This window comes from Oxyura jamaicensis, chromosome 21, assembly GCF_011077185.1.
Source record: "Oxyura jamaicensis isolate SHBP4307 breed ruddy duck chromosome 21, BPBGC_Ojam_1.0, whole genome shotgun sequence".
Classification (NCBI taxonomy): domain Eukaryota; kingdom Metazoa; phylum Chordata; class Aves; order Anseriformes; family Anatidae; genus Oxyura; species Oxyura jamaicensis.
In genome coordinates this window covers 3,510,843-3,523,926 of record NC_048913.1, presented here as the reverse complement: position 1 = coordinate 3,523,926, position 13,084 = coordinate 3,510,843, and the positions used below count along the sequence as shown (strand labels likewise).

Genomic DNA, 13,084 nt, shown 5'->3' with positions numbered 1-13,084 from the left:
CGGGTGCTGCACGCTGCTGCTCATCCTAGATCGCTGCTCGTCCCGTAGCTGGGACCCGCTCCCCAGGGTGGGCTGGGTGCTGCTCGCTGCTTGCAACCCCGCTGTAAAGTTACTCAGAGCTGCGTGCGGCTGACAGCACAAGGGCTGGGTGCTGCCGGCTTTTGTAGCCGGACAGTAGGTGGAGAGGGGAAAAAGGTTCCTGGGGTCCCCCTCGGTGTGTGCCCACCACAAACCCAAGCCCCCGAGCAGGACCTGTGCTGCTCAGAGGTCAGGGGGCTGTTCCCTTTTTCCTTGTGGGGTTTTGGGGCACCCCGTGCCTTCCCAATCCACTGGTACCTGGGCATGCATCCCTCCTCCTTTCCCGGGATGTGTTCAATGCTTCCTTTTCCCCTTGCTCTACCACCACGTAGCTGGTGGGGGCTTAGCTCACCCCGAGGAACCATCCTGCTCTGGGGTTGACTGAGCACCACCACCAGGAACCTGGCCTCCATCCTCCCCTGCTGCCACAGCTGGGCTTTGCTCCTGCGGTCTCAGGACCCAGAGCCCGCAGCGCGGTACCCAAAATCCAGCCAGCGCTGCTCTTTTGGGTGAAACATGCCCAAAGCGTGCCCCCAGCCGTGCTGCCGAGGGATGTCCCCCGCTGCCTGGAAGCACTGGGATGGCAGCTGGCTCCTCTGCGGGGAGGTGGCCGGAGTGCCAGCAATACCCACTAATTTTAGCCTCCTGGCTGTTGGCTCCAGAAAGCTGCCGGAGGTTTCTTTCTCCATTTGTGTTTTGTGCTGGTTATTTTCCCGTTTGCCCCCCGCCCCGCGTAGTGTCGCATCCTGGAGGACTTCAGCTTGACCGGGTCCTTCCCAGCCTCTCTGGCAGCCGGGCAGGGCTCTCCCCCAAGGGCTGGAGCTGATGCTGTCTTGGGAAAGCAGCAGCAGCCTCTGGATGACGGGGATTCGGGGCAGAACGACGCTTCCAGAAGCGTTTGTTTGCCCCCCCAGCAAGGGGCAGGCTTCCTTTCCTCCCCACCTGGTGTTGCTGCGAGATCACCCCCTCCATCCTGCCCCCTTGCCACGTTAATCCGGGTGCAGCGAGCAGCCCCGGGGTGGTGTTCCCAGCTTGGCCAGGGCTCCTTCGCCCCGTGCACGTCCCCAGTTTGTGCTGGGAGAGCGGCAGGTGGCAGTGTGAGACTGCGAGAGGAGCTGCCTGCTCTTTGCTGGCGGTGCCCGTGGCGTGCCGGGGCTGGATGCAGCTCAGGGAAGGTTGGGGGGGGTGCTCCCAGACCCTTGTCCTCACTTAGGGTCAGGCAGGCCCCTGTCCTCAGTTAGGGTCAGGGGGCTGTGTCTCATCAGCCCCCGCTCTCCAGCCCAGCGGCCGATCTCGTGTGGGTCCTGCAGCGGGGAGCTGTCCCCGGGCAGCGGGGTGGATGCGGGGCCGTAGCACCGAGCTCCGTCTCCTCCCTCCCAGCACCATCCTGCTCTGCTCTGCACAGCTCTGGGGCAGCAGCGTCGGTGCTGTAGCCGCCCTCGGGTTTCTGCATGCCCACCTCATTTTAATGCACCTTTCTCTTTTGCTTTTAATTAGTTAAGAGAGGTCACGGGGGCTCCATAAAACCCACTCCCTGTTGCATACTGGGGCGAAGTGGAGGAGAGGTGGGCTCCGTGGTTTGGGGGGGGGGACACGGGTTAACGCAGGGGTGCGCACGAACGGATGCTCGGAGCGTGGCCGGCGGGGCTGTGACCTGCCCCCCACCCCCCTTCTCCCCTTGACAGGGTTTAAAAGCTCTTTATTTCCAAGCGCTGCTCAGCGGGAGCCCAGCCGGGTCCTGCCAAGTGTTAAATGAAATAATTAAAATCCCCACTTTCTCCCCCCCCCTCCCTCTCCCGTCTCGCCCCGTAATGCCGGTAATTAGCCCGTAAAACTGCAGGAGGGGATGGGGAAGGGAGAGAAGCGAGCGCCTTCCGCGGGCTCCCTCCTCCTCCTCCTCCCCGGGAGGGAGAGCGAAATGGCTCTCGAGGCGCTGGGTGCTGTCAGATAAATCCCAATTAGCTCCCTGCCAAACGGGATTAGCCAGAAGGGAGCCAGGTGGGGAATCAGCCTGGCAGGAGCCGGGGGCTTCGGCACGGGGGGCTCCCTGCTTCGGTGGGGAGGGCCGGACTGACAGCTGTCAGCCCAAACCCCAAACAGCACCGGGTCTGGGGATTTGGGGTCGGGAGCTGGCTTTTGGGATGGGAAAGCAGGGAGGAGAAGGGAATGAAATGGGTCCCGGGGGTGGTCTCTTCCCAAGGAACCGCAGGGTTGTGTCCCACCAGACGCAGGTGAGCATCCTCTGGGTGTGCAGGACAACCCGCGTGGACCAGGACCGATGCGCCGAGCCCTGCGCTGCCCCAGAATCGGGCTCGGAGCATCAGGACCCTGCCCCCTCCCCAGCCCCTCCTGCCCGCCCGCAGCGTTTTGGCAGCAGCTGTGACATCCTCGCCGTGAGAGCCCAGAAATAACCCCATTAACGGCAGCAGCCTTTCAAGAGGCCGGTTGGTGACCACGCGGAGGCCTTCGTGCGCCGAGCGCTTTCATTTAGAGAGCTGGGCGGGGGGGACGGGGACAGGGATGAGCTCCGAGATGATGTTTTCTTCCCTGTGCCCGGGGGTGAGCTGGCCGGGCAGCTCTTCTAGGACAAGCCGAGGGACCCCTGAGGGGCTTTGTCACCCCCTCAGCTATTTTCTTGTCTGCTCCTTGTCTCGGCTGATCTGCACGGGTAAAAACGCAGGGGGATTTTGGCACCTGTGCGCACGGGAAGGGCAGGAGGATGCTGAGAGCGGGTCAGGCTGCGGCATGTTGACCCAGGGGAGAGGGCCAGGGCGCTGTGCCCCTTTTTGGGAAGGGCTCAGCACCTTGCGTGCTGCTCCAGAAATTCCCAGGGTGGATTTCTCTATAATATCCAGAGCTGTTCCGCTGCGCAGAGGAGCTCAGCACCTTTGTTACAAGCACGGAGCCCTCGGCAGGTCACGGCGCTCTGGGTGCGTGGTGCTGGGGGCTGTCCTGCCCTGCTTTTTGCTTCTACCCCATTGCTGGACTCCAGAAACCCGTCTCTTGTCCATAACCCCTGGCTTCCAGCCCTGTTTCTGCCCTCTGCATCCCCTTGCTGGCTGCATCCTGCCCAGGGCAGGCGGTGACCGTGCATCCCCGTCCCAGCACCTCCTTTTTCTCATGCACCCTCCTCTCCACCCCACCCAGCTGGTGAACCCAGGGCGTGCACCAGGTCCCAGCTCCTGCCGGGTCCTTGCAGCCTTGGTGCCGTTCCCAAAAACCCCTGGGTGGTCACAGTGGTGCTGATCCCCTGGGGGCTGCATTTTGGCCACGTGTGGTCCCCCTCATCCTTCCCTCCCCATTTTCCAGGCATCCCAGCGCGTATAATTCCATCTCTCTGGAACACACGTCTTAAAAACACCCATTTTTTTTTTTTAATCACTGTTTTTTGTTCTCTGCCCCTTTGGCCACTTCGCCCAAGTCCTGCTGCTGTCCTGGGGGTCGGGCGGAGCGGGGAGGGGGCGCGGGGCAGAGGCGCAGCCGGGGGAGGCATAATGAGTTTTGACAGCGCAGTCCCCGCCTCTCCCAACATCTTTAGTTCACGAATGAAAAGGCGAAGGGGGTGGGGGGAGAGAGGCGGAGGAGAGGGATTTTTTTTTTTTTTGATTTTTTTTTTCCCCTTCCCGTGCTCTCCCTGGGGAGCAGGGCGAGGAAGACCCCGCTCCGTCTCCCGGGGACGAGCAGCGGGATGCTCACAGGTGGCCGCGGAGCGGTGGCGGGGGGCGAGGACCCGAGCTGAGGTCCCCCACGTCCTCCCCGCCGCCTTTGTGCTCCTGCCCACCGAGGAACCAGCGGGGCAGAACGCTGCCCGCAGCCTTTGTTCGAGCCTCCTGCTCTCAACCGCGGGCACGGGCGAGGCGAGCAGCCCGGCGTCCTTCCTCCTCGCCCTCCTCTTCTTCCTCATCCCCCTTTGTCGGCGGCGCGACGACGCCGGGGAGGGACGGCTGCTCCTCTCCGGAGGGACTTGGGCTCGCAGGAGCGGAGCGAGGCGGAGAAACTTCAGGGCGTGGGGCAGGCGGGGACGCAGACTTGGCTTTTTTTATTATTATTATTATTCCCCTCGCTGTTTTATTGTCTGGCTCCGTGGATCGGGTCCCCGAGCTGTCACAGCGCACACCCACCGGGCACAGGCGGCCGCTGCTCCCCCCGGCAGCGCTCGGTGCTCTCTTGATGCCCGGCTCGGCGAGGGACGGGGACCTCTCCGCGACGGACTGGCATGTCACAGCGGTGTGAGCAGGGGAGCTGGCTCGCCCCGGCCGCCTGGGAGGTGACAGCAGGCAGCGTGCTCCTTGCCGGCGAGGTGACAGCCCGCGGAGGGGGACGAGCGAGGCGGTGGCCCCTTCCTGCTCGCCGGAGGGCTGGGAGGGTGCCGGAGAGCTGGCGAGGCGGCGGGGGAGAGCTGAGCGCAGGCTGCTCCGTGAGAAAGCAGAGCCCAGCGGGGATGGATTTGCAGTCGCCGTGAAAGGAGCTGCAGCCTGCCGGGGTCTCCCCAAAACCCTCCCCGTGGGGTCGGGGATCGCGGGTGCGCCCGCCCCGAGGAGCTGCGGCTGCAGGAGGCACCCGGACCACGCACGGAGGAGCGGCGGCGTCCCCGGAGCAAGCCCGGAGGCTGAGCCTCCCGTCGGGAGGACACGGAGGCTGAGAGGGGGGTCCCGTGCTGATCCCCCTCCCGCTGCTCCTTTCCCAGCCCTGCTCACGGGCACCGGTGCGCGGGGGTGCCGTGGCGTGCCCCCCCAGTTCCCTCATACCACCCCATCCCGGAGGGCTTGGCAGCACAAGTTGAGCTCTTGGCACTTCGTCTCGGAGCTGCTCAGCCTGCTGCTGCCCGTCAGCACCCGGGGATCGACGCCCTCCCGGCTGGAGGGGGGAGGATTGCTGAGCAGGGGGGCACAGGGCTCCCTCGGAGCCAGGATGGCCGGCGTGGGGCCAAACGCTTGCTGCTGAAGGTGCCGCCAAGCCTCTTCGCCCTCCTGCTCCTGGAGGATGGGAACCTCTGGGGAAGCCTGGGGCTTGCAGCTGTCAAAGGGTCGGGGCCGGAGGGCGTCCACGTGAGCCTGGTGGCTGCTCTGCCTTGGATGGGTCGCCGGCGGGTTGAGCTTTGGCCCGCGGCGTGACGGCCCAGCATGACGGCTTGCCAGTACCCCATGGCACCGGGGGCCTTGGAGCGGGACCGCCTGTACCAGCACAAGGTCTCCCTGGTGGTGCGGTACTTCATGATCCCCTGCAACATCTGCCTCATCCTCCTGGCCACCTCCACGCTGGGATTTGCCGTGCTGCTCTTCCTCAATAACTGTAGGTGCCCCCCCCCCCCTGCTGCACCGGGCCGTGAGGGAGGGCAGGGCGAGGGAGGGCAGGAAGGATCAGCAGGAGGTCGGGGCGAGACGGGGGGCTTTATTTCCCCGTGGTTAGGCTGTTGCTTGGCTCCTTGGCGTGGCCGAGCGCGTCGTGCGCACCCACGTGTTGCTGGCAGCTCCTGGCGCTGCGCTGTGGCTCCGTCCTGGCACGGGTGGGTGCTCGCCCTCGGCGCCTTCGACCTCCCCGGTGCTGGAAAGCCCCCAGCACCCAGCTGGGAGCAAAGCCGGCGGATTTTCCAGCTTTGGGGTGTGCTGCTTCCCCGCGTGTGCGTGATGGAAAAGTGGCAAAACGGATGGGTTTAGGAACACCTGCCCAGAGCGGGGCGCAGGAGGTAGGAGGGAAACAGGTCTGTGAGGAGCCGTGCAGCCTCTGCCACGGCGTGGCTTTGGCACCGTGAGCACCCTTCCTACACGGCGTTTCGGCATCAGCCGTTTGGGGTGGCCGGGTCTGTGGAGCCAGCTGCCCAAGAGAAACCCCTCTGGCCTCCCAAAAGCAGAGGGCTGGCTGGCGGCGATGCTGTGCCACCGTGCTCCAGCCCCATCCGGGGGATATTTCACCCTTTCTCCCCCCCTTGCTGTCCTTGCTCGACCCTGGCGCTGGAGCGGTGCTCGGGTGGCACAGCCCAGCAGGTTTTGTGCTGCAGCCTTGGCCAGGTGGCACCGAGGAGGGCTGCTGCCAGGGATGTTCCTCCTATGTAAGCGGGAGGGACGGGGCTCCTGGGGCTGCTCCTGCTGCTCCCTCCTTGCTGCAGGTGCTCCCTGCACAGGGGAGGCGTTGGAGGGATGAAACCCCGGCCCCAAACTCGCTGGGGAGCCGTGGATAGAGGCTGGGGGGGAGGAGGGCACTGCGTGCACTAACCCTGCTGATTGCCCCCTGTTTTTTTTTCTTTGCAGACAAGCCCAATAGCTATTTTACCCAGACCCCGCCGACCCCACGAGATGGTAAGTACGCCTTCAGCTCGCTGGAGCTCTTGCTTCCCCTGGAAGCAAACGGAGCCTCTCGTGCTCCCCGCAGCTGCCGCGGAGCCTCCGTGACCCAGTGATCCATTTTGCAGTCTCTGTGCTCGGAGCAGAGCAGCTCACGATGCCGCGCTCCCTGCCCTCGCCCTCCCCGGGGATGGTTTTTCCCCTCGGGCCAAGGAGGGATGGCAGAGCCTCGCTCCTTGCACTGCTGCTTGCGCGATGCAGCAGCCCGTCCCGGAGCTGGGGAAGGGCTGGAGGAGGAGATGGGGTGGTCCGGGTGCTCCAGCAGCTCCGTTGGTTCGTCTGCTGGGGCCGTGGGGGCTGGGGAAGGGCCAAGCAGCGGCGCTGAGCTCTGGGGTTGCTTTTGCTTGCCCCCTCGGTGTTTTATTGGGTTTTATGCATGTGGCCAGGCAGCCACATCCTTCCCTGCCCCCAGAGCCCTGCAGGACCCGTGGGAAGGGATGCCCGCCCCGTGGGTGGTGGGGACGTGGCGTTTCCCTGCGCACAGCCGCTGCTGGGCAGGTCCTGGTCTGGCTGGGAAGGGGTTGGAGAAGGTTGCGCAGGCTCATGGCGGCAGGAGGTTACACCAGGAATCACCCTGCGCCACGGGCTGTGGTTTGGGGAGCAGGGATTTCGGCGGTGCCAGCTTTTCCAGCACCAGGAGCAGAATGGAAAGCGGTGCTCGGCTGGACACCGGCTCCCTCCGATGCCCTGGCCAGAAATGGTTAAGGGGGGAAAATTCTGGGGGACCGTAACACAGCCCCCCAGCCTTCCCATCCCCTCTTAACAGCACCAGGCAATCCTTCAGGTGTTGGCCTTGCTCGGTACGGTACGGCTCACCAAAGCCCCCCCAGGTCCCCGCACTCGTGGAGCTTTGCTCTCCGAGGCCACGCTGCCAGCATGTGCTCAGCTGCTGGCACCGTACGAGCTGTGTTTTCTTTGAAAATCGGGCTTAAAATGCCCTGCTTTCTGCTGGCAGGCTCCTCAGCCACCTCTTCCCCACCCTCCCTCGTTTCATGTGCCCAGATAAGAGCCCGGCAGAGAGCTGCAGCCAATTAATAACCCGTTTGTTTCTCTCTTTTCCTTCGCCGATGGGGGCGGGGAGGGAGGCGGGGGAGAAACGGATGCGAGATAAAATGTGATTAATCTATAATTGGACCGGTGGAGACATCTGAAGCGAAAAATAAAAACGCACGTAGGTGTAACTCCTAGCTCGGGGCTCCAAAATATGAGCAGCCCGGCCCAGCCAGATGCCACGCTCCCAAAAATCTCTGGTCCCCAGTGGAGATGGGAAAGTGGCGCCTGGCCAGGTGAGGCGCATCCTCGTGCACCTCGTGGTCCCGGGGGGCTTTTTTTGGATGGGGGGGAAGAGGTGACCTGGTAAGGTGCTGGGGGCATTCCTTGGGTGCTGGTCGGAGCTGTTTGATGCTCCTCTGTTCCCTGCACCGGGGGGAGCGGGGGCGGTGTTGGCTCAGCTGCAGCCCCCCCAGGGCTGGCTGTGTTTTTTTGGGGGTTGGGGCAGGTGCAGTGCGGGGTGGCTGCGCCCTCCTGCACCCCCTGGGGCGAGGATCCGGAGGGTGCCACCCCTGCTCCTCGTTCCTCCAGCATCCACGAGGAGCGGCTGGAGCCCTCTTTGCAGCATCCCTTGGCTGGGTCGCGTGCAGGAGATGAGATTGTTCGGGGGATTCGCTCAGGGAGAGCAAAATTTCAGCTCCCACCGTGCCATTGAACGCTCCTGTTCTTGGGGAGGATAAGCCAGAGCTTTCCTCTAGCTAGCATCCCTGGTGGATGGCTGGCTTGGGGGGTGCCACCTTCCGCTGCCATCCGCGCACCTCTGCAGGTGCCAGCCAGCTGTGGGAAAGGCTCAGGTCCCATCTCGGTGGGTTTGGAAACATCGGAGAGGGCCGGGCACACATTTTTCTTCTGGAGTGTGGATGGAGCGATGCTGCCCCAATGTGCCGTGCCAGGCCAGGGGCGCAGCGCTCGACGTGGTTGTGGAGGCACGAGGTGGGGACATCTGACGGGGACACCAGCACCGTGGTGACCCAAAACACTTGGCGTGTCCCCCTGGAGCACCCCAAATGTGGCCGTGGCTCCTGCTTCAGCCCAGCCAGGTCGGAGCAGTGCAGGGTTGCTTTGGAGAGAGGAGAGCTGCGAAACGCAGCCTGTCAAAAGGTAAGGCAGCAGCAGTTAAGGCACCACTTGTGATCTCTCGAGAGCGTTTTCTTCTCCATTTGCAGCAAAGTTGGAGCTTTCTCTTGGGGATCAATTTCTGTGCTTTTCATGCTGGGTGGCTGAAGCGTTGGAGGAGGAGGAGATGGGGGCACCTGCTCAGGTGCTGCCACTTCTCCCTAAATCAGGTCCCTGCTAGGATTGTGATCCCTCAGACTTACCTTGCTGCCCCCTTATCTCTGCCTCGTGTCTCCCAGGATGTGCCATTTCGTCTTGGATCTTTGAAATGACACCAAGAAGCGCTTTGTCTTCCCTTCCCCTCGGTCTCATCGTGCTGAGGTTGTTGCGGGCGGGCAGCTTGCCTCGCTGCCAGCTCCCGAGGTAGCGCGCACGGCCGGGCTCTGCGAGAGGGCTCCTTGACCAGCGAGCCTTGGTTGTTTTTTTTTTTTGCAGGAGCGTGTCCCCGGGTCGCGGTGACACAAACCTGTTTTGGTGACGGGGAGACGTTGGCCGAGAGCAGGAGCTGTTGGTACACGTGGCCGCGCGTTTCGGGGGTGCTCGGTGCCGGGCTGGGGGGGAAAGGGGCAGCAGCCTGGGTGCAGCAAGCTGCACGCAGACCTTGCACAAGGGCTGGCCAGAGCCTGCAGCCTTGGGAAAGGGCAGCAAAGGGCAGCAAAGGGCAGATGCTGTGCTGGCCCGGTGGCACAGATGGGGACAGGCTTTGGACCTGCTGCGGCTGGGGAGGAGCTGTCCTCCCTGCAGGCACCCAGCTGGCTGCAGCCCTCCTCGCCTCTCATCTCCCTGCTTTGTAAACACCCCGTTGTGCCGGAGCAGGAGGGTGGGAGCAGCTTGGAGCCATCCCCGGGTGTTTCCCCCTCGCCTCCCCCGTGCGTCCCACCGGGGTGCGCGCCCGGTGCGCGTCGGGCTCCGGGTTTTGGTGCTGTGCAGCTCCCCGGGGAGGTTCCGTGTGCTGGGACGGGCAGCACCCCGCTGCGGGGGGCTCCTTCCAAGCCTCTCCCCTCGGTGCTGATGAATCCTTTCAGCTGATTTGGAGCTGCTCGGAGCTGCTCTCTCACAGCGGGGCTCGTGACAGATTAATGAGGGAGCCTTTTAAGATGGTGTTGGATTCGCGAGAGCGGCTTTGATGTTTCAGATCCCGAGGAGGTGATGCTTTAACCTCCTCCCTGCCCTGCCCGCCCCCGGCACCACCTTCACCTTCCTCGCCGCCACCTCGCTGCCTCCAGCATGAAATTTTGCTTTCAGATCTCCCAAAAGCTCGTCGTCTCACCGCCCCCTCCTCTTAATTACGGGAGCGTGCGGTCTTGGCTCTCACCACCCCTCCTCTGCCCCCGGGGCCGGGCTGTGTGCTCCAGGTGGGGAGCTGGGGCTGCAGCGCTCCGCGTGCGTTTTGGTGGCTCTCAGGAAGGGGAATTTCGGGTGCTGGGCTCTGAACGGTTGGGGCTGGTGGGCGCCGAGCTGCTGGGGTTCTGCCCAGGAGTGTGCTCAGAGGTGCTGAGCTCCCCGGCTGCGGTCCTGGAGGAGATGCTTGGCTTCCCAGAGCCTTGTGGCATCTGGTGCTGTGCAAGCACGCTCCTTGGGGAGCCAAGAGCACCGCAGGGCTTCCCAAAAGGGATGCCTGCCGCTCTCCCTGCTTCTTTAGGACCTTCCCTTCTCAAAACGCACCGGCTGGGAAACTTCGGGTGCTTCGAGGACTCGTCCTGGCGGCCGTGGGCACCGCGTTACGGCAGCGGTGGCGTGGCCACCAAGACGTGCCCAGCTCCAGGAGCGCAGGGGAGCGCAGTCCTCCCCGTGCCGCCTCCCGGGGCCGTAATTAATCTTGCTGGCGGGGAGGGGGGGGCCCGGCGAGCAGTCGATGCGCACCAGATGAGCGGCGCGGCGGGAGCGCCAGCCTCGCCGATCTCCATGGCAACGTGTGCCGGGCTCATGCAGAATTAATGCCGGCCCTCGCCGCCCCGACACGCGCTCACCGCTCCGGCCCCGGCCTCCCTTCCCATTCCGGCGCCAGCTCTGTCCCGCTTTGGGCTTGCTCCCCCCTGTCCTGTTTTTTTTTGTGCCGGTGATGTCCTCGTGCTGGGCCACGGCGGGTTTTTGCTCGCTGAAATCGCCTGGTGGAGCGTCCTCCCTTCTCCAAACAGAAGCCCCCCGGGGGATTTACGGTGCATCTGCTCTCGCCCTTTGCCGTTGCGCCTGCTGCCGCCGTGCTCATGTTGGCAGCCCCTTCAAAGCATATCCTCAACGCCTGGATGGAATCACAGGGGCTGGAAAAGATCTTCCAGACCACCAAGTCCAGCCATCAGCCTGACCTACGGCGTCCCAGCACCGAGCCATGTCCCTTAGTGCCACGTCCCCACCTCCCTGAAGTGCCCCCAGGGCTGGGAGCTCTGCCATCCCAGTGCCCCACCGCTCTCCCCAGGAGGAGATTTGCTCTAGGAGCGCTGTGAGCACTTCTTGCCTGCCCCATGAAGGCAGCTGCACCTCTGCCATGTAGGTATTTGGCAACGACAGCTGGTTTGGGGACGTGGCACGTCACCAGGGTGTCCCCACGGTGGTGCTCGGTGGGGTGCAGCCTCCTGCACCTTTGCAGGCATCGCCCCGGGGATGTGGGGGGAACCTGGGGGTGCAGGAAACAATCCCCGCACGCTGCTGCTCTGGTGTTGGTTTCTTTTTCTTCTCTGCTCGGTGGAAAAGAGCAATTTTGACATTAAAATGTTTCTCCACTTTAATAACAATAATCGTAAACGTAATGCGAATGCTCGGGGCTTATTAGGTAGAGCTCTTCACCTCGAGATCTCAAAGCACTCGACAAAGGCAGCTTGCTATTTATCCCCACTCCTGGCAGCGAGTTATTTACCTACTGACATCAGGGACTTGATGATTATTATTATCCACGTCTCTTTTTTTTTTTTTTTTTGCAAACAGGAGAACCAAGGCGTTCCCACGGGCGGCTCTGTGTGTGCCCCCACCCTGCCTCGCCCCCGACCCCCTCAGGTGCCACCCCCTCCTCTGCACTGCTCGGAGCAAAGGGCGGGTGGTGTGCCTGTTCCCACTCCCCTTCCCCCAATTAGCCAGCGGATGGAAAACCCCTCGTTTCCCTCCGCGTGTCCGAGCTGAGCTCTGATCTCCTACAAACTCCTGCTCCGCGCCCCGTCCTCCCGCGGGCACCACGCTGGCTGGGCCGGGCGCGCTTCAGCCTGCCTTATTTGTACCAAACACCTTCTGCTCTCCCACTCCTCTTCAGCAGGTGCACCTCTTATGATTGTTATTACGGTTATTGTTGTTATTGCTTATTATCCTATTTCAGCTCCGGTGCTGCTAAGAGACGGAGCGGGGCTTGGCTGCCGTTCGGCGCGGCTGCAGCGAGCCAAACCCTGCCTTTTGTTCCGCACGGCTGAACCTGTTCCGCTGGGGCTGCTCCTCGCCCTCCTCGAGAGCTTCGAGGTGCTTGGGAAGGAGGAAAACCCCTCCGAATCCCAACCTTCTCCCCCCGTGAAAGGGGAATCGAGGCGTTTTGGTTTATTCGCGCCGGTTCTGAGCTCGCACCACCCGAGCGCATCAAGGTGTCGGGTGGGTGAGCTTGAAAAATCGCCTGCTGGGAACGACCAGGCTGTGTCACCAGAGGCACTGGTGACAATTAGAAGTGAAAGAAACCCGAACAGCCAATTTGCCCGTCACAATTTGTTTCTGGTGTGAAGCATTTGTGTGCGTCTTGCTTTGTTTCTTGGCCCGAGCACGGAAAATCGGCGATGCGGGGTCCTCACCCGCAGCGTGCCCCGGTGCTTGGCCCTGCTGCGCCCCACCGCCCCGTGCTGCCCTGGTGGCTTTGGGGACACCCAGGGCTTTGTCCCCGAGCGGTGAGTGCCTGGCAGCCCGGGGTGTGCGCTGATGGAGCTCACGGGAATGGGAATTACCTCCCTCTTAGGGCCGGGAGGTGAATACATGCCCTTTATCACCTCTTTAGGTTGTGTGTTGGGAACGTGGCTCCAGGTGGAGGAGTAGACAGAGACCTCGGTTCTGGTAGACCACCCGCTTTCCTTCTGAGGCCCGACCCGATTAACTTTGTGGCCTTTTTGTCTTTCACCACTGCTTTTATCACTTCAAACCCAGACCTTAAATACGCGCGGGCGACCCACGTACAAAGTGGATCGCTCGAAGAGTTTGGCTCCAAATCCGAATTAACGACCCCCCAAGTTCCTTCAGAGGAGGGTCGAGACCATTGGCGGTGGTTTGACCCCTCCAGAAGTCCCGTCCGATGGGGACACCTTGCTACTGGCACGGCGGAGACGGAGGGAGAGGCGGGAGGGATGTGAGAGCTGCGGGGAGAGGCAGCGCCCAAAAACAGCACCAAGCCTGGTAGCACCGGGCTTCGGAAATGCTGCGGGCTGCCTTCAATTGGGCTCCACCGAAACTTCCTCCGATTCAGGGGGAGCAGAAGTAGGGCAGCTTTGGAAACCCTTCCTTCTTTGGAAACCCTTCCTTCTTTGGAAACCCTTCCTTCT

The 13,084-nt window shown here is 62.9% G+C and overlaps 1 protein-coding gene across 13 annotated transcripts in view; it reads left to right on the top strand.

Moving 5' to 3' along the window:
• AGRN (agrin) overlaps positions 1-13,084 on the top strand; it is a 79,430-nt gene that overhangs the window by 33,393 nt on the left and 32,953 nt on the right. For 10 of the 13 annotated variants that reach the window (XM_035344405.1, XM_035344400.1, XM_035344395.1 and 7 more), the window contains one exon: positions 6,327-6,374. In XM_035344405.1, coding sequence (XP_035200296.1) covers positions 6,327-6,374 — 48 coding nt within the window. Of the gene's footprint in view, positions 1-3,689; positions 5,371-6,326; positions 6,375-13,084 lie in introns of those variants that run through there. The other 3 variants (XM_035344402.1, XM_035344401.1, XM_035344406.1) reach the window with 2 other exon arrangements.